This window comes from Bombina bombina, chromosome 7 (assembly GCF_027579735.1).
Source record: "Bombina bombina isolate aBomBom1 chromosome 7, aBomBom1.pri, whole genome shotgun sequence".
NCBI classification, from domain to species: Eukaryota; Metazoa; Chordata; class Amphibia; order Anura; family Bombinatoridae; genus Bombina; species Bombina bombina.
The window spans coordinates 339,191,551-339,213,843 of NC_069505.1; the positions used below are offsets into that span (position 1 = coordinate 339,191,551).

Genomic DNA, 22,293 nt, shown 5'->3' on the forward strand with positions numbered 1-22,293 from the left:
AGTCCCTAATTCTGATCTCTGAGACAGCACTATGTCCCAAATTGAAGATTTCCCCTTAGCCCCACCCATGCACTGCCCTGACACACCCACCAACTGCTTAGACACACCCACCTATTACCCACCAACCACTCAGACACACCCACCAACCGCTTAGACACACCCACCTATTACCCACCAACCACTCAGACACACCCACCAACCGCTTAGAAACACCCACCTATTACCCACCAACCACTCAGACACATCCACCACCCACACCCACAATTCCATCCACTAACCAAATCACCCCTGACCCCTCTCAACACAGCTCCATCCACAAAATGGGAACAAACCCCTTCTGTGTCCCTATTACCCAACTTGTTGAGGTATGTTAACGTAAAATTATGAAAAAGAAATCGGCACTCTCACAAACAAATGCAAAGCAGAAAACAAACTGATTACACTTGCTGGATTTAGCAAACAAAAAACGGTTGTTTATTTCATAGGTGATGTTTCCTCAGACCAAAAGTCTGGTCATAAAATTTTAAATATTGCTAATGGCATTATTACCTTGTGTTACTAGTGTTTATCCTATTTTAAGTTTTTATATATATATATATATATATATATATATATATATATATATATATATATATAAACCTTGGCTGGGCATGAAATAATAAGTATAAGTTCTATTGATATCTCTGAAAAATGCAAATACAAAGAGTAACTTTACCTGAAGATATAAAACCCGAGTCGTAGGACTTTTTGGTATGAGTGCATTCAAGTTTTACAGCCTAGGGATGGGCGATTGTGTTTATAATCAAATTTGAATGTTAGAACGAATGTTATTGTAGCAATTCGATTTACCTAATCGAATGTTGATAAGAACGAATATTCTTAAAAATTCTATTACTTGAATGTGACATTCGAATTTGAATACTACATTCGAATGTTACATTCAAATTTGAATATGACATTTCGAAATTGAATATGATATAAAATACATAGCTAAAAATTCTATTATTCGTACGGATATTTTCGAATGTTATTGAAAAATTCTAAAAAAGAAAATTCTAAAATAGTATGTTAGAATGTTTTATAAACATTCAAAAATTTTATTTGAAATTTTGAATTTTAGAAACATTTGCCCATCCTTATTACAGACCTGAAAACATCTATTAAAACAATAGCAAATGCGGTTTCTATTTTTTTCACTTTGAAGTAGGAAAAAAAGGATTAATATTTCTGTAATTAAAGGGACACTAAGAGATTTTCCAATTTCCTTCTATTATTTAACTGCACAATCTTTTTATATTCATACTTTATGACTGAAAGTCCCTTTTATTTGTTCCTCTGGTAAATAATTCCTAGCATTTCACAAACGTTAGGATTTACTAACACTTTAACAACCATATATTACTTGCAATGACACAAACACATTTGACTAGGAGAATTGTAGATAAAAGTATGAAAGGAACATGTGTGTGCTTTGTGTAACTATTCTTAAAGACAGTGGCAATCTGTAATAGCTCTAAAGGAATGAACCCAAACCTTAAAGGGACAGAAAGCCCATTGTAATTACAAGACATTTCAGTTTTTTTGTTGCTATAGAATAACATATCAGCTTGTCTTAACACTTTTTGTTGTTTTTTTTTTTTTAAATTAAAGGGATACTACCAAATGTTTTCTTCTTCTATGATTCGGATAATTTACTCCTATTATCAATTTTTCTTCGTTCTCTTGGTATCTTTATTTGAAAAAACTAGAATGAAAGCTTAGGAGCCGGACCTTTTTTGGTTTAGCACCCTGGATAGCGCTTGCTGATTGGGGGCTACATTTAGAAACCAATCAGCAAGTGCTACCCAGGTGCTGAACCTAAAATAAGCCGTCTACTAAGCTTTCATTCCTGCTTTTCAAATAAAGATATCAAAAGAAAGAAGAAAAATTGATAATAGGAGTAAATTAGAAAGTTGCTTAAAATTGCCTGCTCTATTCCACTGGTTTTCAAACCTGTCCTCAGGCATCCCCAACAGTTCAGGTTTTCTGGATAACCTTAGGTGAGAACAGGTTAAATTACCAGGTTTCCTAATCAGCTGATTATTTCACCTGTGCTCTAGTTCAGATATCCTTAACAGGTTGCCTGTTAGGGAGACTTGATAACAGGTTTAAAAACCAGTGCTCTATTCAAATCATCAAAGACAAAATTTGGGTTTAGTATCCCTTTAAAGTGAAGGTCAATTTTCATGTGAAAGTGCCCGGTTTTTAAAAAAAACTATTAAAAACAAGGGCACTTTCATTCATGAAAATTGACATTTCAGCCGTTTTTTTAAAATATACTTACCTTTTCTTCTTGAAGCCACTCCAGTGCTTCACCAGCCCATCGCAAGCCTCTTCATACGTCAGCAATGACGATTCCGGCATCCTCCAATCACTGTTTCCCACCAGGGTAATCATTGCCTGAGGCAACGCCGTGATTGGAGGAAGTCGGTTTCTTCATTGCTGGGTAAGTAAACCAGGAAGAAGCAGACGGGGCATCGCTTCAGAACGGCGATCCAGCGTTTCAGAAGAACAAGGAATGTCAATTTTCATGAATGAAAGTGCCCCTGTTTTTAATAGTTTTTTTTAAAAACCGGGCACTTTCACATGAAAATTGACCTTCACTTTAACATCTTTGTTACTGCAATTATTTTTAAATAGCAAAACAAGACCTGCCATTTCCCTTCTTTAGAGGAGCCAATCTGGAGTTTAGTCCACAGATTACAAGGCTAACCACAGTCAAAAAAGTTAGTATGATTACCTTGTATCTAAGCATCTTCTGACAGCTCCCTGATAAAAAGACCTTTTTTTATTTATTATCTATTGACTTGCATTTTACCAATTAGTGCTGTGTTGTGCTAACTCTTAAATAACTCCCAGAGCATGAGCAGAATGTTATCTATATGGTTCACATAAACTAGCACTCCCCTGTTGTGAAAAGCAAATAAAAAAGCATTCAGATAAGAGGCAGCCTCAATGGCTTAGAAATGAGCATATGAGCCTACCTAGGTTTAGCTTTCAACTAAGAATAACAAGAGAACAAAGCACTTTTGATGATAAAGGTAAATTGGAAAGTTGTTTAAAATTACATGTCCTGTCTGAATAATGAAAGTTTAATTTTGACTAATCTGCCCCTTTAAAGCCACTAGGGATACATATGTAGCAGGGTTAGCCTTGAGAAGTCTGTGGAGTGCATTTCAGGTTTTGAGAATTAAAAATTGCTCAATTTTCACAGCTAATTCATCAAAAGTGGGCAAAATGAATGCTGAAAATACATTGCAAAGTTTTTTTCATTATGCATAACTAAATATTTCACAAACAAACAATCTCAAGGTGTTCACTGTAAATTATTGCAGCCTCTTCTGAAATGTATAAGACTGTTTTATGACACTAGAATCATGAAATAATTTTTTTTTTCTTTCATGATTCAGATAGAACATACAAGTTGAAACAACTTTCCAATTTGCTTATATTATCTAATTTATTTTGTTTTCTTGGTATTCTATGTTGAAAATGATACCTAGGTAGGCTCAGAAGCTGCTGATTGGTGGTTGCACATATATGCCTCATGTTATTGGCTCATCAGTTGTTCAGTTAGCTCCCTGTAGTGCATTGCTGCTTCTTCAACAAAGGATACCAAAAAATTGAAACAAATTGGATAATAGAAATAAATTAAAAAGTTGTTTAAAATTGTATTCACTATCTGAATCATGAATTTTGGGTTTCATGTCCCTTTAAGGATACAAAGAAATTCTGAATTTTTTTAGTCACTTCCAAATAATATTTGTGAGCTCTGATAACATTACACATGGGAAGGAGATCTTAATCATGCACATAAAATGAGGAATCTGCAATCTCAAGAAGAAATGGTCTAATGCATTAAATAAGGGGGTTAGGATAATATTCTCCCTCTCTTTGCTTCACTTGATTATTTAAAGGGACACTAAACCCAAAAATGTTCTTTCATGATTCAGATAGAGCATGCAATTTTAAGCAACTTTCTAATTTACTCCTATTATCAAATGTTTCTTTGTTCTCTTGGTATCTTTATATAAAAAAGAAGGCATCTAAGCTTTTTTCTTGGTTTAGAACTCTGGACAGCAGTTTTTGATTGGTGGATGAATTTATCCACCAATCAGCAAGGACAACCCAGGTTGTTCACCAAAAATGGGCCGGCATTTAAACTTACATTCTTGCTTTCAAATAAAGATTCCAAGAGAATGAAGAAAAAATGATAAGAGTAAATTAGAAAGTTGCTTAAAATTTCATGCTCTTTCTGAATCACAAAAGAAAAAAATTTGGGTTCAGTGTCCCTTTAAGTCATATTCAAAGAGAAAGACAACCAGAGGAAAGAAAGAAACTAGGTTGAAGCCCCAGGAAATATAGCCACAATATCTGCTTTAGGCATAACATCTGGCAATTCTACAGCTGTCCCATGGGCTTCTGCAGAAATGTGTCAAGAAAATAAAATGCCCCAAGCATAATTATGTCAGGGGCAACATGTGCAGCTAGAGGGAGCTGCTTAAAGGGATATGAAAACCAAAACTTGATTCAGACAGAGCATACCATTAGTTTCAAATTTACTTTTATTATCAAATTTGCTTTGGTACCATGGTACTCTGTGTTGAGGTAGGCATCTGGAACACTACATGTAAGGAAATAGGGCTGCCCTCTAGTGCTCTAATAGATAACATTCTTGCAAAACTGCTGCCCTATAGTGCTCCAGAAATGGCTGATCTTCGAAACATATGTCCCTGCTTTCCAACAAAAGATACCAAGAGAAGGAAGAAAATTTGCACATATTGATGGTTTTTTAAATTGCATTAAGCTTGGTTTAAGGAGTCTCTCTTCCACTGGGATATTAAGCACAACTGCAAAATGTGAAACCATACAAAAGGAATTACATTTAAAGTGGCTGCCATCCAACTCTAACACCATCATGTGATTAATAGCACAGGGAACTGTGTATGCTTGGTATCCCTAGCCATATCAAGGTCTTCAATTTTAATTAGGAAGAATACTTTGGTAGACTTGTATCTGGTATGTTTAATTTGCTATCCAAATGTGTGAAGAGACTGAATCTTGTTGTATTGACGTATTTAAAGCTGTTAGCTCTGCTGAAAGGTCCTTAACACAAATTTAGTACAGATAAATTACAAATATACTCTGCAACTTGATGTGAATATAAACGCTAAAGTGTTAGAATAGATCATAATCTATTAATTACCGATCACAAGAGGATTGGTACATAACTCTTGTTTTCAAAATAATCTTTCATCTATTTAAAATCCTGCAAACCAAACATTATTGATAAGTGTATAGTGTCAGCTGCTACTATAGAGTGACAGACACTATATTACATCTACATCTTTTTGTTAACCCATGGTTGTCATAATGCTGTAACCAGAGGTGGGACCAAGTCATTGTTTTGCAAGTCACAAGTAAGTCTAGAGTCTTTGCATTTAAGTCTCAAGTCAAGTTCTAAGTCAACACAGGGAAGTCCCAAGCCAAGACAGGCAAGTCCAAGTCAAGTTGCAAGTCCTCAACTTTAAGCTAGCCATTTGTGCTCTTTTGCCAAATTTAGTTTGTGAGTATTAATTACTATAGTATATGTATACTAATTTATATCAGGAGGTTTTTTTAAAATATGTTTATCACTTCCCAGTTCAATTTTAGGTGAGATTAGGTATAAACTATTTTCACTAAGGGGATCTATCTATTTCAGTTCAATTTGTCTGTCTAGATATGTGCTTCGAAGTGTGACATTCACTTAATAAGGACAAACAGTAACAAAAAAGTATTTTATTGGTACCTCAGAGTAACAAAGTCAAAATCATTGTATAGAAATAACACAACTAGAGAGAATGTATGTCAGTGAGTACTATTATATCTAAGCCCTAAAACAATTATTTGGTACCTCAAGGAAAAAGATTACGTTAGAGAGGAAACAGATGCAGAAGAAATAACTGCTACAATACTTCACCATACTTTACAAGTATCAGATGAAACGGATGCAGACGAACCCATGATGTCATTCAAAAATGCTGTGCTACCAATATATTGTTCTCCACACACAAAAAATGTGCCAGCTGGGTGGTATTTTGAAGTAGCCGGGTGGCATTTTGAAGTAGAGTCGAGTCACAAGTCATCAAATTTGGAACTCAAGTCCATGTCAAGCCCAAATCATGCAACTTGAGTCCACAACCCTGTCTGTAATGATCTGATTTATGTGAGCAGCTTGTCAAACTAAACTAGACGCAGAGCCTCTACTACCAGTCGCTATATTTGAAATGCGTATATATAGGTATAGGTATTAAAAAAGTACATTTGAAAGTCCTAAGGCTACAATTCTTAAACATAAAAATATTATTTAATATTTTATTAATAAACATGTAAAAAGTAAGGCTTATGATTTTGTGTAAATTACATTTTTGACCTTATTGATCATTATAGAATTGATCAACAGCATAGATTTTTTTAATTGCATAAATAAGCATTTTCCTCTTGCATTTATCTTTGTAAAATGTTACAGTAAATTTCAATGCTAAGTAGCATTGTTTTCTGATGTTTAGGGGTTGCCATAGTAACTGCCAGACATAATTGTTCTTAATAATATTGCCTCCATTTTGTATACTGCCAACCCGAACTGTGACTGAAATCCAGCTAGTTTGTGTACTAAATAGATCTGTGACTTTATTGTGTACTTTCCCCATATTTAACCAATAGATAACAAGATGATGAGACAAAATAGATAATATAATTAAATTTGAAAGAGGTTTAAAATGGCATACTCAATCTGAATCATTAAAGATTAACTTTAATGTTACATTCCCTTTAAGAATTCTGCAGAACATCTATGGCCAGCCACTGGAGACACCTTAAAGGGACATTGTACACTAGATTTTTCTTTGCATAACTGTTTTGTAGATGATCCATTTATATAGCCCATCTGGTAGTGGTTTTATAAAAATGTATAGTTTTGCTTATTTTATGGATAACATTGTGCTGATTTTCAGACTCCTAACCAAGCCCTACAGTGTCAGATGTATACACGTGTTTACGGACTCCTGCAGGCTCCTCTTTGTTATCAGTCTTTTCATATGCAGGTAAGGAGGGAAGGTGGGATTGTCTGCTCTTTTTGTTTACCCAGCCCCTTTCAATGGGTGTTCCAGACTACCTCATCAACAGAGCTAAGATGGGAGCATCTAAGTAAGTTTTTAAAGGTTTTATAATGGATTTTTAAATCAGTATCTGTGTACATCTTCTTCATAGAAGTGTCTATTACATGTTGTTATCTGAAAATTGGTGTATACTGTTCCTTTAAGTTGTACCCAACAAGACTATTTCATCCATAACAAAACTGAATATTCGACCAATCACAAACTCTTACATAAACCATTTTGTGGCTGTAGTTATTTGTTTCCCACGCTTGTGTTTGTTGGGTGAGATATGTATTGGGCACCCCTTGTAACCATAGAAAAAAAGCAAGCAACCGAAAAGATTGGTAAATCAATGTTCAATTAATTTTGAACATGATCTTGTCTATACAGTGAAAGCCAATTGACTATTGCCAAAGTGTATATCACTCTGTGCCGATGATATTATGAAAAGTGAATGTAAATTTTGAAGAAACCTATATCGTCTTATTGTTTTGTTTTTTTACTGGATTCTTACGACTATCAAAATTAAAAAAACTGTGTTTTCCTATATAGGTCACAAATGAGCGCCGCAGGAAGTTAATATAAAGTCACATAAAGCTGTGTTTAATAGCAAAAAGTGCTTAGACTTAATAATGCAAAATGCGTTAGTAAATGGGATGCCTCAAGTCATGTAAGAAAACCCCAGGGAACTTGTCTTCTAAAACTAGCTAAATCAGAGGAAGAAAATCTTAAATGCAGAGATTAGGTTAGGAAATAATCAGGGCATAAGCTTTGAAAGGAAAGTTTTTTTTAAAAAAAAATATATAATAACATCATATACAGTTTTTGCTGTGGGGAATCTGGGATGCAAGGTTATCTGTTTAATTAAAAAATTAATTCATATAGCTAACAATAGTTATTACTATAAACAGTACAGTAAAAAATAATGGGCACAGAAACCCAATCTTTAAATAGGGTTATTTTCTTTTTTTCTTTTTTATTTTTTTTTAAAAAGGACATTTTATTTTTCTGAACTTTTCTATAAAGAGACGTTTCCAGTTTTCTTAAAGGGAGATGAAATACAATTGTTTCCAGTTTACTTCTTTTATAAAATTTACTTCATTCTCTTGGTATCCCTTGTGGAAGGAGCAGCTATTCACTACTCAGAGTTAGCTGAACACATCGGAAGAGCCAGTGACAAGAGGCATCAATGTGCAGCTACGAATCAGTAGCTAGCTCGAAGTAGTGCATTACTGTTCCCATGCCTACCTAGGTATGCATTTAAACATAGGATGTCAAAAGAATGAAGCAAAATAGATACAATTAATTGGAACATTGTTTAAAACTGAATGTTTTATTATTATTATTACACTTTATTTATAAAGTGCCAACATATTCCACAGCTCTATCCATGGGTACATTTCATTTAAATACAATAAATGATACAAAGAGACAAGACAAAATTTGACAAACAAATACAGGAGGAATTGAAATCTCTATTCCGTGGGAACTTACAATCTAAAAGGGTAGGAGGGTGAGAAACAGGAGGTGAGGACTGCAAGAATGATGTTAATACATGGTTAGAGGAGGGCAGTTATTAGGTAAGTGGAATTCATTTGTTACTGAGTTGGGTGATAGGCTTCCCTGAACAAAAATGTAGTTTCAGAGCGTTTAAAAGAGGGCAGATTAGGGGAAAGCGTGAGGGAGAGCATTCTGAAGAGTAGGTGCTGCATGAGAGAAGTTCTGTAGTCTAGTATGGGAATAGGGGATGATAGAAGATGCAAGAAACAGGTCATTGTTGGATCTTAGTGGGCGGGCTGGAGTATGTTTGTTGATTAGTGAGAATAGGTAGTGGGGAGCGGCTTGGTGAGGGCTTTGTAGGTCAGGGAGAGAATTTTTAAATTTATTTTGCTGTGAATAGGGAGCCAGTGAAGGGACTCGCAGAGAGATGCAGCAGATACAGAGCGATGGAAGTAGTGGATTAATCTAGCAGAGGCATTAAGGATGGATTGAAGGGGGAAGAAGCAGGAAAGAGGAAGGCCAGTGAGTAGGTTATTGCAATAGTCAAGTTGGGAAATTACAAGGGAGTGGATTATTTGCTTTGTGGTGTCAGCGCTCACAAACGGGCAAATTCTGGAAATATTGTGAGGGTGGTTGCGGCAGGATGAAGAGAGCGATTGGATGTGGGGGATGAAAGGCAGGTTGGAGTCAGGTATAACTTTGAGGCAGTGTACTTGGGGTGATAGGGAGATAGTGATGCTGTCAACGGTGAGAGTACATCTAGGGAGAAATGTAATATAAGCAGTCGGTGATGTGAGAAAAGTCAGAGGGAGAGAGAGCAGGGGTGGGGAGGTAGATCTGGGTGTCATCAGCATAGAGGTGATATTTGAAGCCATAGCTGTTGTTTACCCAGTGAAGAAGTATAAATGGAGAAGAGTAGAGGACCCAGAACAGATCCTTGAGGTACTCCAACAGATATTGAAGAGGAGGAGTTGCCAGAAAATGACACAAAAAGAACCTGTGAGAAAGATAAGAGTGGGTCCAAGAGACAGGAGTGTCTATAGGAGGAGGGGGTGGTCAACTGTATTGAAGGCAGTTGAGTGATCAAGTAAGATAAGTATAGAGTAGTTAACGTTACTTTTAGCAGAAAGAAGATTGTTAGTAACCTTGGTGAGAACAGTTTCAGTTGAGTGTTGGGGTGGAAGCCAGATTGCAGGGGATCAAGCAAGAAGTTGGAGGACAGAAAGAGGCTTAGGCAGTAGTAAACTACGTAGTTTTTCCAGGAGTTTTGATGTTAGTGGAAGCAGTGATATGGAGCGGTAGTTTAAAGGAGAATTAGGATCAAGTGAGGGTTGTTTTTGAGTATAGGAGTGTCCTTTGCATGTTTGAAAATGGGAATGAAAATGTAGAAAGGGAAAGGTTGAAGATGTGAGTAAGAGTAGGAGTGAGGTTGGAAGACAGAGAAAGTATTAGCTGGGAAGCGATAGGGTTGAGAGGGCAGGTAGTGAGGCTTAAGGAAGATAGTAAGGAACAAACTTTATTCTCTGTGGCTGGAGGGAAGATACAAAGAGTGGCAGAGAGGATGACTGGGGGTGGAGTTGGAAGATTAAAGGTTAGTGTCAGGATGGTGCTTCGGATAGTATGTGTTTTCTTTAAAAAGTAGTCTGCCAGAACTTGAGCACTAAAGACAGATGGAGGGGGTGGTGCAGGTGGGGAGAGAAAATAGTTGAATGTAGAGAGAGTCATTTAGGGTTCGAGGAAAGAGTAGTTTTGCTTGGCTAAGTGAAGGGCAGATGTGTATAAATGAAGAATGAACTTATAGTGAAATCTGCTTCAGAGTGAGATTTCCTCCAGACTCACTCAGCAGTGCGGGAACATTTTTGCAAGTAGTGTGTTTGTTTAGAGTGAATCATAAAATAAAAAGTTTGTGTTTCATGGCCCTTTAACTGACACATTCAGTCAAAAGTAATAAAATGCACCACTTAACTTGACCAGTTACTATTTTAATTGGTAATAATAAAAACATTGTATCCCTGAGTGCATACTCCTATTTTCCTATTGAGCCGGTGTAGAGCTTTAGGTCATGTGTATGAGTATCTGTTGACGTGCATGAGTGGTTAGCACCAGTGACAGAACCGTTACTCACCATGCATGTGTAAGTGTGAGATAAGAGTGAATGAAACTGATGACTTATGCACTTGTCTGACAAAGCAAAGAAAATCATGCAGTCTGGGATAGGTTTTTTTCAATAACTGAAAAAGGAAGTAATATTTTAATTAACATTAAAGTCAAAATTAACCTTTCATGATTCAGAAAGAGCAAGCAATTTGAAGACACTTTTAAATTAACTTATATTATCAAATTCGCTTTGTTCTCTTGGTATCCTTTGTTAGAAAACATATGTACATATCCTTATCAGCAACAATGCACTACTGGCAGTTTGCTGGTGACTGGTGGCTACACAAATTTGCCTCTTGTCATTGGCTCACCATAGGTGTTCAGCTAGCACCCTGTAGTGCATTACTGCTCTGGAGCTGACTTTAAATATGTGTTTAATCCATATACAGGTCTGAAACATGTAGTTATATGCAAGCAACAGGACAATAATAAAATACGCAACTGGGCATTTTCTTTTTACACTTTTATGTCCATTTAATTATACTTTGGGGGACAAATATGTACTAGATAAATAGGCAAATATATATATTTTATTGCTTTTTTAGGAATAAGGTTGTTGTATTATCGTCCTTTAAATTACGAGACAGCTGACCTTGACCTGAGAGTTCAAGGTCATTGTAAGAAGAAGTCTTTTTTATTACTGTTTTATACACAGAATTATAAACTTCAGCTCTGATCTGGTTTTATGATTCAATTGAAGGAATATACAGAAGACAGAGTGGGGAAGGCTTTAAGTTGTGGTATCATCATATGTCTTGTAATGTTGCTGAATAATATTTCAGCAATAGTTTAGATTGTAGCTCTTCATCCAGACTAGATGTTACAGAATTTCTGAATATATGTAACGCTAAAATTGTTTGTGTATAGGTAATATGTTAATAGTTTACTTTCCAACGTAATCCTTTAATCCAGGGATGGCGAACCTTGGCCCTCCAGATGTTTCATAACTACATTTCCCATGATGCTCAACTGGACTTCAGAGTGCCTAAGCATCTTGGGTAATGTAGTTCTGAAACATCAGGAGGGCCAAGGTTTCCCATCTTTGCGTTTAATCTAATTTGCTTTGTCCTCTTGGTATCCTTTGTTAAAATGCACATACCTAGTTAGTCTCAGGAACAGCAATGCACTACTGGGAGCAAGCTTCTGAATGGTGGCTGCAAAAAGCATGCCTCTTGTCATTGGCCCACTAGATGTTTTCACTTTGCTTCAAGTAGTGCGCTGCTGCTCCTTTAACAAAGGATACCAAGAGACTGAAGCAGATTTGATAGTAGAAGTAAACTGGAAAGTTGCATGTTCTTTCTGAATTATGAAATTGTTGGGTTTCATGTCCCTTTAAGTATTTTAGCAGCCTCCAACTTACTTATCAAATAAACTCTCCTTGAGACAGGACAATGTCTATCTAAATGCTCAATCCTTTTTTTTGCTTCTTATTTGGCAGTGGTGTCAGGTATCAGCCTGTACTCTGGAAAACAGTTCCACTCTAGTCTCAGAACTGAATCTACATTCTACAATTGACAATACACCAGGTCATAACGCGTTGCCGACCAAAATGTAACGATTTCGAGTGCTATTACGGTCTCTGTTTGTTGTGGAATAAATCAACAAGAGCAGCTTTTTTTCACAGTTAAATTATGTGAGAGACAACAGGCTTCTTTGAAGCTTATTTATGCTCAACTTATAGTTTTGCCACAGTATGATTACAGTTTTCTTTGATGCTCCTAATCAATTTTGTTTTGCAGTATTTGCCGTGGGGTAATTTGCAGATAAATGCAGGAACAGTTATACTTGACACGGGCAGATGACTGGACTAGCGAGACTAAGGGCTAGATTTATTAAGCCCTTACGGCAGCAAGTTCTCTCAAGAACTTGCTCGCCGTCATTTATCAAGCAGCGGTCACCAGACCGCTGCTTCCTAAGCCTCTTCGCCACCTCTAATCTGGCGAAATTCAATCTCCTCGGTCTAGTCAGACCGAGGAGATTGACAGCTCCTGCCCGCGCGTGATTGGCTGTGCGCGGGCAGGGGGCGGGATTGCACGCAAGCGCAAAATTGCGCTCGTGTGCAATGCCGAATACCTGCGGGTATTTTCGCCCCGCCACAGGCGAGCTGAGGCGTACAGCCCCTGTACGCCTCAGCTTTAATAAATCTAGCCCTAAGGTGTCGATTTATCAAAGGCTTTTGCCAGCCTTTGAGACCCTACTGCTGCAGGTTCTCACAAGAGAACCTGCTTGCTGTATTTAACAATCAGCGGTTATCAGACCGCTGCTTTCCTAACCTTTTGCCACCAATTCAATCTCTGCAGTCTAGTCCGACTGGGGAGATTGAGCTCCAATAGGCTCCATATATTATGTGTGCTGTCTCGACTTTAACCACATTTGTTAGTTCCTCCAAATATTCAGTTCTAGAACCTTCCTTCACATTTATTTTTGTGTTTGAAACAGCTGCTTTTGCCAATTAAAATAATCACCTGTTGTTCTCATAGACATGTCCATATAAAGGGGCTGAACCTGCAGGTAAAGCAAAACTTATGTTGTCTTTGTCTAAACAAACAGCCTAATAGGTATTACAAATGCAAATTATGGCTGGGAGTTCAATGACCACAACCAGATACAAAAATCTCTCTCTCTTCAACCACCCACTGGAAGGTTAATTAGTACTATTGTCATTTCTTTATCTTTACATAGCTTTTCTACAATACATCTGCACTCATATTTTCAGTATATATTGCGGTTTCAACAGAAAAATATATGCTATTTCAAATAACAAAATAAAAATAAATGAGTGGTTACAAGCAATTAAATACACTCCAGCAGGTAAAATGGACCACTGAGAACACATTTTTTAATCTCATGCCCCCTTAAGTGAGGGGGGTGATTTCCAATGTTGGAAAACAGTTTTAAGGAGAGTCCCTTCTCATATAAATGTTTTAAAAAAAAAACAAAAAAAAAACCTAGCTTCTTTAGCCAGTGGAAGGTTAGCTGACTAAATGGAGTCAGTTAAAAGCTGAAGCTTCTTAATATGTAGAGCAAATGATCTCTGCACACAGGTTTATTTATAGTTTATTCAATAGGCTAACAGAGTGATTAACTGCCTCCAAGCCTTGTCATAAACAGTATGAGAATGCTGAAATGAGAATATGCAGACATGGAACTGCAAAGGTTTAGTACCTTGGTATTAGTTTACAGTGATGGATACTTCTTTAACTATATTCTCATTGTTAGTCAGAAAAAGAGATAGAAAAATAATAAGAAAAAAGAAAGAAAGAAAGAAAGAAAGAAAGAAAGAAAGAAAGAAAGGATGAGTTTTCCAATTAATAAACACTAAAAATCATAGAATTTATTCTTGTGGTCAAACCATATAATAACCTTCCCTACTTTTACAAAACTGAACAAAATACTACAGGTTTAACACAAAATATTTGGAAACACTCTCCCGAGAGGGGGAATCAAGAATTCTAACAAATATTTACACTACAGTGCACATTCTTTGTTAGTTTTCCCCTTCTTCTATTCTAAGCAGACAAACTGATCTTAGACTAAAAACAAGGTTCTCCGGACACAGCTGTGAAAACGAATACATTCCTTAGTTTAATGCTTCATCTGGAAAATACCAAACCTCCAGATTTGCATATTTTTCCTTTAGGATGAAAAGAACTGAAAGGAGAGTAAGGGGGGTAACATGCATGGTCAGTGGTGGTTCTGTGGGGGGGGGGGGGCAAGGGGTTCAGAGCATCCCAAACTTATTTTGCACCCCCATTGGTTTGAAGAGGAGGGTAAAAAGATGAAAATATATGCAGAATTTCAAAAAATGTGTAATCCGACGGCAGCATCTATAAATACATCTGCTATCTAATATGTAGACTTCCTAACAGTCTAGAAAAATGGATAAATATGAATATGAGCAACATAAGCGTGGGGTTGTAAACAATGACACACATCCTGTTGGCCTAATGAGAGAGGCAAATTAAACCAACGTCCGTTATCTAGCAATAGGAGACCTAAATGATTTTAGGGGAGGTGCTAGACGTGCCACGTTATGATTGGTTTAGTGCCTAAAGCAGTTGGGTTTAAAAGGAATGGTCCCAAGCACCTCGGTTTCTCAATTTCAGTCTAATATTAACATTGAAAAAGGTCGCTTTTAAACTTTAAACTCATTTGTTACTGTGAATTACACGCCTGTTATCAGCCAGGAAATATTGGGTTGTTTTCACAGTTTTATTAGAGGTGGTGGAAGGGGTGTGTGTTGCAGGGATACCTGATTTTATTATATATATTAAAGGTTATGTTTTAACCATTATTTATCCTGATTAGAGGAAGAGTGCTTTGAGCCCTGATCTGTTCCCTAACTTTCCTTGGGGTTATTGTTGTAGTTATATTTTGAGGGTAGCACTGGTGTTATGTCGAGAACTCCAATTCGTCAAGAACTCCAATCTGACGTCACTTCCGGTGACTCCTTTATTTTAATATCTGTTTTGCCTCTGTCTGGGGGGGCACCGCAGACCCTTTGACATACACCCCAAGTAAACCTTCGGGAACTCGCCCCCCTTGAACCCCCCCAGGCGGAGGCAAAATAGATAGTGAAGATAGACGATTACAGGGCCTATCTGATTGGTTGTTAATATTGTCATTTACTGGACACAGACCAATCAGATGTATCAGATTAGAGTTTTTGATCTATTGGAGTTCTCGACAGAACGCCGGTCCTATTTGTTACAGTAGGTCCTTTTCCTCTTTAGCAATCGCCATAGTGTCAGTAATACTATTTTTTGTCTGAAATATCAATATGACACACAATTTCAAATATGTTTTTTAATAAAATAAAAAAAATATGTAAGTCACAATGAATAGTCACCGTATCAATAGCAAGGTTTCTGGAACCGCCACAGTGCCTTGTATATTTACCTGCTCACAAATGGCACCCGTCATTGTAACTGGAAACGGACGGACATTTCCTCTTCCCAAATTCTCCCTTTTTCTTTGGTTGCTAAAAAGCTTTAACTCTCGTTTTTCTTCTTCGTCTAGAGAGTTGCAATACCGGACCTAAAATAAATGGTAAAGGTTAGCATTTCCACTTTAGAGGATTCAATTAAACTTACTGCAAACGCTGCTATATTATAGAGGTAGAAAATTATCTATATAATTTTTTTTTTAAAAAAAACAGGATAATTTGGGATTTTGAAGGTAGACAAGAGCCAGTTGGGACAAAGGACACAACTCAAAAATCTTCTGTTATACATATGAAATAGCAGCAATAAACATGTTCGTTTTTGCATGACAAAAGAAATCTATTTTGATTTTGATTAAAGGGAGATACAGGAGTAGATATTGAAATACTCTAATCTGCTAGAGCATGTTATTATTGCATTATTATTTGTACAACTAAGTGTTTACCCGTGCATAGAGGAAATACACTTCCAATACTGAGAACAACACGCTTGGTGATTTGGCAACTACTGTAATGCCTCCCCTGATTGGCTCAGCTCCAGACCAGTAGCACATTGTTGGCACAAATCTTTGTGGACGTTAAACGCATAGTTCTGTTCAAGCAACAGCAGAAAAAGAAATTAAACTAGCATATTAGAGTATCTCTTTAAATTGGATTTTGAAATATTGTTGGTGGATTAACTTGACTGGCGCATAAAGACAACGCCTTTATTACACAACTTTATTAGTGAAGACAGGAGTGACAGACTTTCAAAAAGAAAAAACAAACAAAAATAACAATAATATATTTTAAACACATATTTTATATGCAGCAAATAAAAATAAATGTAACATCAATTTAAACCTTAAATTTTTAACATCATGTTTTACTGTGGCTCTGCATAGCTTTTTGTATACCGAGGAATTCTGAATGAATTCAATATATCTGTATGCATAAACCTCATGCAGCCTACACTCTAAACAAATTACTTTTGAACTGTCTATGGTAATATTTCTGCAAGAAGTTCAGTGTATACATATGTGAGTATGTCACGTGATACATGAGTCCGAAAATGGAAGAAAATGTTGAAATTTGTCAGAAAAAAAAATCTACTGCTTATTTCAAATTCAGAATAAGTGCTTTTGCATAGATATTTTATTTTGCATTTGTTGATTAAGCTATGCTACTATATTTAAAGGGACAGCTTAATATGTCTCTTTCGTGTTTTTTCAAATTATGCATCAAGTTCTCACTGTCTAATTACAGCGCAATCCATGTAGTTCAATGGCGCGATGAGGCTCGCTGTGATTAGATAGTGAGCCCATGATGCACTATTTTAAAAAACAGCCGCACCGAAGAGAAGGCTTCACATTAGAGTTGTGTATAGTTTAGGTGACAAATTAAGCTTTTACAAAAAAAAACAACAAAAAAAACCAACACAAAAGGTTATCCTTATGTTAGATAATTCTGCACATAATGCAGTCGCTTTAAGTTTATAAGTATGACGTTATTCAGCTTTTACTGAAGTAATAAAAGAGGTGACTTGTACATTATTATTTCACATTATTTAAAACATTAGTTTCCAGATTTTTCAATTAACAGTACAGGGTCATTAAAACAGTTTTTTTCCTCCTTGTTGCATCTAAAATAGATAATTAAAACATGTTACAGTACTGTATTTTTTCCCCATAAAATGGATGTTACTGTACTGAAATAAAAATACTTCTTTATCTCCCTTGTAATTAAAAGGCACAGAATTTTTTTTTAAAAAAACTGCCTTGTTTGGATAGAGGGCTGGTAGAAGGGACCTCAGTATTTTGGCGAATAAAAATTAATATCTTCACTGTTTTTTCATCACAAAGTTGTGTACCAAGCACACTTTGTATTACTGCTTCTGATAAAGACACGGCTGGTGATCATAAACAGCTCATATGTTTCTATTCACATGTCATTTACCTCTTAAAGGGACATAAAACAAGTTGGGATAGAGACAAAATATAATATGTACTTTAATTACTTTACCTGCAAATTTATACTGCAGTGCCTCGCCAGTAACCCTTTCTTTTTAGTTTATGAATTGTAAAGCTCTAACTCCCCCCACACATTTCCTTCTATGGCTGTATCTATATCTATTGTTGTTTTGGTAAAATGCTAAAATGCATAGGGATTATCTGCTGGAGCAGGCCTAGAAGCTGTGAACTCAGTTGATATACAATGCCTGTGTCTAAACACCGATAAGGGGGGTGGAGTTGGCATCCAGACAGCTTAGCTATGTAATTCATTTTGCTTATTTTTGAAAATTATTTTAAAATACTTGCCAGCAATTTTTAAACATTTTTTTTAATGCAAACTTTGTTTAATTATTTATCCCTTTTAGCATATGCACAGATCTCAACCTATTTTATGTCCCTTTAAAGGGATAGGAGTCAAAATTAAACTTGCATGATTCAGATAGAGCACGTCATTTTTAAGACACTTTTAAATTCACTTATATTTTCAAATGTGCTTCGTTCTCTTAGTATCCCTTGTTAAAAAAGAATATGCACAAATCCTACACTAGTGGGAGCTGCTGCTAATTGGTGCCTGCACACATTTGTCTTTTGTGATTGGCTAACTAGATGTGTTCATCTTGCTGCCAGTAGTGCAATGCTGTTCCCTCAGCAAAGGATAACAAGAGAACAAAGCAAATTTGATAACGGAAGTAAATTGGAAAGTTGTTTAAAATTGTATGCTCTATCCAAATCATGAAAGAAAATGTTGGGGTTTCCTGTCCCTTTAAGAGTTAAGATTTTCAAATTCTCAGAAATTGAAATAAACCCTGATGACTTTTTCAAGGCTAACCCGGCTACATATATGTCCCCAATTGGCTTTAGCTGATAACAACTGCAAAACACTGCACCTTATACTAACTTTATGACAGTGTGTGGCTAGTATTGTTGTCAGCTTGGCTCCAAATAAGACATGTGGTGGTTGGAGTTTTACTATTAAAAAACAATTTCAGAATAAAAAAAAAAGTATGTTAATTAGTTTTTTAAAATGTTTAGACTTGGTTGATCTGTTATTGTATAACAACACAACAGAAATATCTTGTAATTACAAGGTGTCTACTGTCCCTTTAAACTATAATGTTCCTTTATTATTCCTATTGTACAAATGTATTTGCAAATTAGATCAGCGTGTCCAAAAATAATTGAGTATTTCTGTAATTACCTTTATTTTATAATACATGAAAAACACCAAAAATGTACTGTACTTACTAATAAATATCTAATAAACTATCTGTACTTCTGTTCAGCAGACATTTTTAAAATGCATTATTTAGGTATCAGTTTTAGGATGGCCAGTACGCATTTCATTAAATTCTAGTAATTTAAAGATTACCTCGAGTAGCATAGATTTGCATGCAGTCAGCGCTAATGCACCTCTCTTCCAGCACAGATTTAAATAAAATGATTACTTACGGTCTAATTACTGTACTTTCTAAAACTGACTATATAATTGAGGGTAAGGAAATCAGGATTATTAAAAGACCATTTGATTTGTTGACACAGGGAATTAAAGGAACTCCAGTTAATCAGGATGTTCTGTATATAAATATACAGTATATATTATTATTTTTTTGGAGCCATTTAATCATTTTAAGTATTACAAGGCACGGATCCCACACAAACAGGAAGAGAGAGATTAAAACAGACAGAATTGGGAAAAAAATGTACAGCTCTCAAATGGGGATTTAAAATGGCTAGAATTCTGCATTACAAGACTTAGTAACTAACTGAATAACAAAAATATTTATAAAATACCAGGTACTTTCAAGTCACACTAAGAGACATTGTGACACACTATTTGAGATCTGTTCATCACACTATGGTTCCTGTTTAGGACGCTGTTTAAGCAGCTTCTGGGCTCTTTTGGCACAGGTTTGGTCATGCAAGCCTGCAACGGAATGTTAAAGGGACAGTTTACTTGATTTTTTATTGTTTAAAAAGATAGATAATGCATTCAATAACCATTCCCCAGCTTTGCATAACAAACACTGCTATATTAATATACTTTCTAACCTCTAGGTGTGCCTGTTTCTAAGCCCCAGCAGGCCGCCTCTTATCCGAGTGCTTTTTAAATCTTGCACATCAGCCAGACAGTGCTAGTTCAACTGTGCCATATAGATAAGATTGTGTTCACTCTCATGGTGAATGATAAAAACCAGCACTGATTGGCTAAAATACAAGATTGTAAAAAGCACTGAGATAAGGGGCAGTCTGCAGAGGCGTAGATACAGGTAATCATAGAGGTTAAAAGTATATTAGTATAACTGTGTTGGTTATCCAAAATTGGGGAATAGGTAATAAAGGGATTATCTGTCATTTTAAACAATAACAATTTCCATGTAGATTGTCCCTTTGAGAAGAACCAGTATTATGGCAACTACTACGTGTCTGCAATATCATATGCTTTGGAAATTAAACATATTGGACTTATCAAACAACCAAGATGCATGAGTGCAGGGGTTCGGCTTCCCAAGAGCTTGTGCAAAGTTAAAGAGACATGAAACCCAAAATGTTTCTTTCATGATTCAGATAGAGCATACAATTTTAAACAACATATTTGCTTCATTCTCTTGGTATCCTTTGTTGAAGGAGCAGCAATACACTACTGAAATGTAGCCGATTGCATCATAAGCTAATGACAAGAGGAATATATGTGCAGAAACCAATCAGCAGCTAGCACCCACCTCCTGAGCCTACCTAGGTATGGTCTTCAATAAAGGATATCAATAGAACAAAGCAAATAGACAAAAGAAGTAAACTGAAAAGTTGTTTAAAATTGTATGCTTTATCTGAATCACAACAGAACAATTTTGGGTTTTATGCCCCATTAAATTCTGACTTCAGATGCTGCATTGGAGGCACCAAAGGCATTCAGGCAGGTTCCCTGTCTGGGAACATTGCCTGCACACAAAATGACAAATGGGGGCTTAAGGATCAGCAAAGTCATACTATAAAATGAAAAATTAAATTGTGCCAAAACCTAACTGTGTGAACATCAATGGCTCAGAACTCTGCATCACTTTCACATTTCTCATATCTAAGATGTAGTCACATAAAAAATCTATATAAAATATTGATAAAATAATTAAAGGGACACTGAATCCAAAAATTTTGTTTTGTAATTCAGAATGACCATGTAATTTTAAGCAACTTTCTAATTTACTCCTATTATCAATTTTTCTTTGTTCTCTTGCTATCTTTATTTGAAAAAGAAGGCATCTATGCTTTTTTTGGGTTCAGTACTCTGGACAACAATTTTTTATTGGTGGATGAATTTATCCACCAATCAGCAAGGACAACCCAGGTTTTTCACCAAAAATGGGCCGGCATCTAAACTTACATTCTTGCATTTTAAATAAAGATACCAAGAGAATGAAGAAAATCTGATAATAGGAGTAAATTAGAAAGTTGCTTAAAATTTCATGCTCAATCTGAATCATGAAAGAAAAATTTTGGGTACAGTGTCCCTTTAACCCCTTAATGACCGAGGACGTGCAGGGTACGTCCTCTAAAAAAAGGCAGTTAACGCCTGAGGACGTACCCTGCACGTCCTCAGTCTGGAAAGCAGCTGGAAGCGATCCTGCTCGCTTCCAGCTGCTTTCCGGTTATTGCAGTGATGCCTCGACATCGAGGCATCCTGCAATAACACTTTCTGGCCATCCGATGCAGAGAGAGCCACTCTGTGGCCCTCTCTGCACCGGACATCGATGGCCGGTATCGTTGGTGGGTGGGAGCCGACTTGGGAGGCGGGGTGGGCGGCCATCGGTGTGATCTGGAAGGTGGAGGGGGGCGGGATCGGGGGCGGAGCCTTCGGGGGCGCGCACGGGCGCGCGCGCGTGCACGGTGGGGGGCGGGCGGGGCGCGTGCACGGGGCGGGTGCGGGTGGGAACCGCTACACTACAGAAAAAAAGTAAGAGTAAAGTGTATTAAAAAATGAAAATAAACATTTAAAAAAAAAAGCATTTAAGCGATCTGGAAGGGGTGGGGGGTTGGTATTGGGGGGGGGGGGAAGCTACACTACAGAAAAAGGAAAATTTTTTAATAAAAACACATATTTTCACTAAAATGGGTACTGGCAGACAGCTGCCAGTACCCAAGATGGCGCACATTAAGTCAGAGGGGGAGGGTTAGAGAGCTGTTGGGTGGGGGATCAGTGAGGTTGGGGGCTAAGGGGGATCCTACACAGAAGCATATGTAAATATGCTAAAACAAAATGCACAAAAATGCACAAATTTTCCTTTTATTTTAGTACTGGCAGAGTTTCTGCCAGTACTTAAGATGGCGGGGACATTTGTGGGGTAGGGGAGGGAAGAGAGATGTTTGGGAGGGATCAGGGGGTCTGATGTTTCAGGTGGGAGGCTGATCTCTACACTAAAGCTAAAATTAACCCTGCAAGCTCCCTACAAGCTACCTAATTAACCCCTTCACTGCTAGCCATAATACACGTGTGATGCGCAGCGCCATTTAGCAGCATTCTAATTACCAAAAA

The 22,293-nt window shown here is 36.7% G+C and overlaps 1 protein-coding gene across 3 annotated transcripts in view; it reads right to left on the reverse strand.

Annotated features, from left to right (window-relative positions):
* PRICKLE2 (prickle planar cell polarity protein 2) overlaps window positions 1-22,293 on the reverse strand; it is a 372,653-nt gene that overhangs the window by 81,936 nt on the left and 268,424 nt on the right. For all 3 annotated transcript variants that reach the window (XM_053721002.1, XM_053721001.1, XM_053721003.1), the window contains exon 4: window positions 15,735-15,872. In XM_053721002.1, the coding sequence (XP_053576977.1) occupies window positions 15,735-15,872 (138 nt within the window). The remainder of the gene's footprint in view (window positions 1-15,734; window positions 15,873-22,293) is intronic.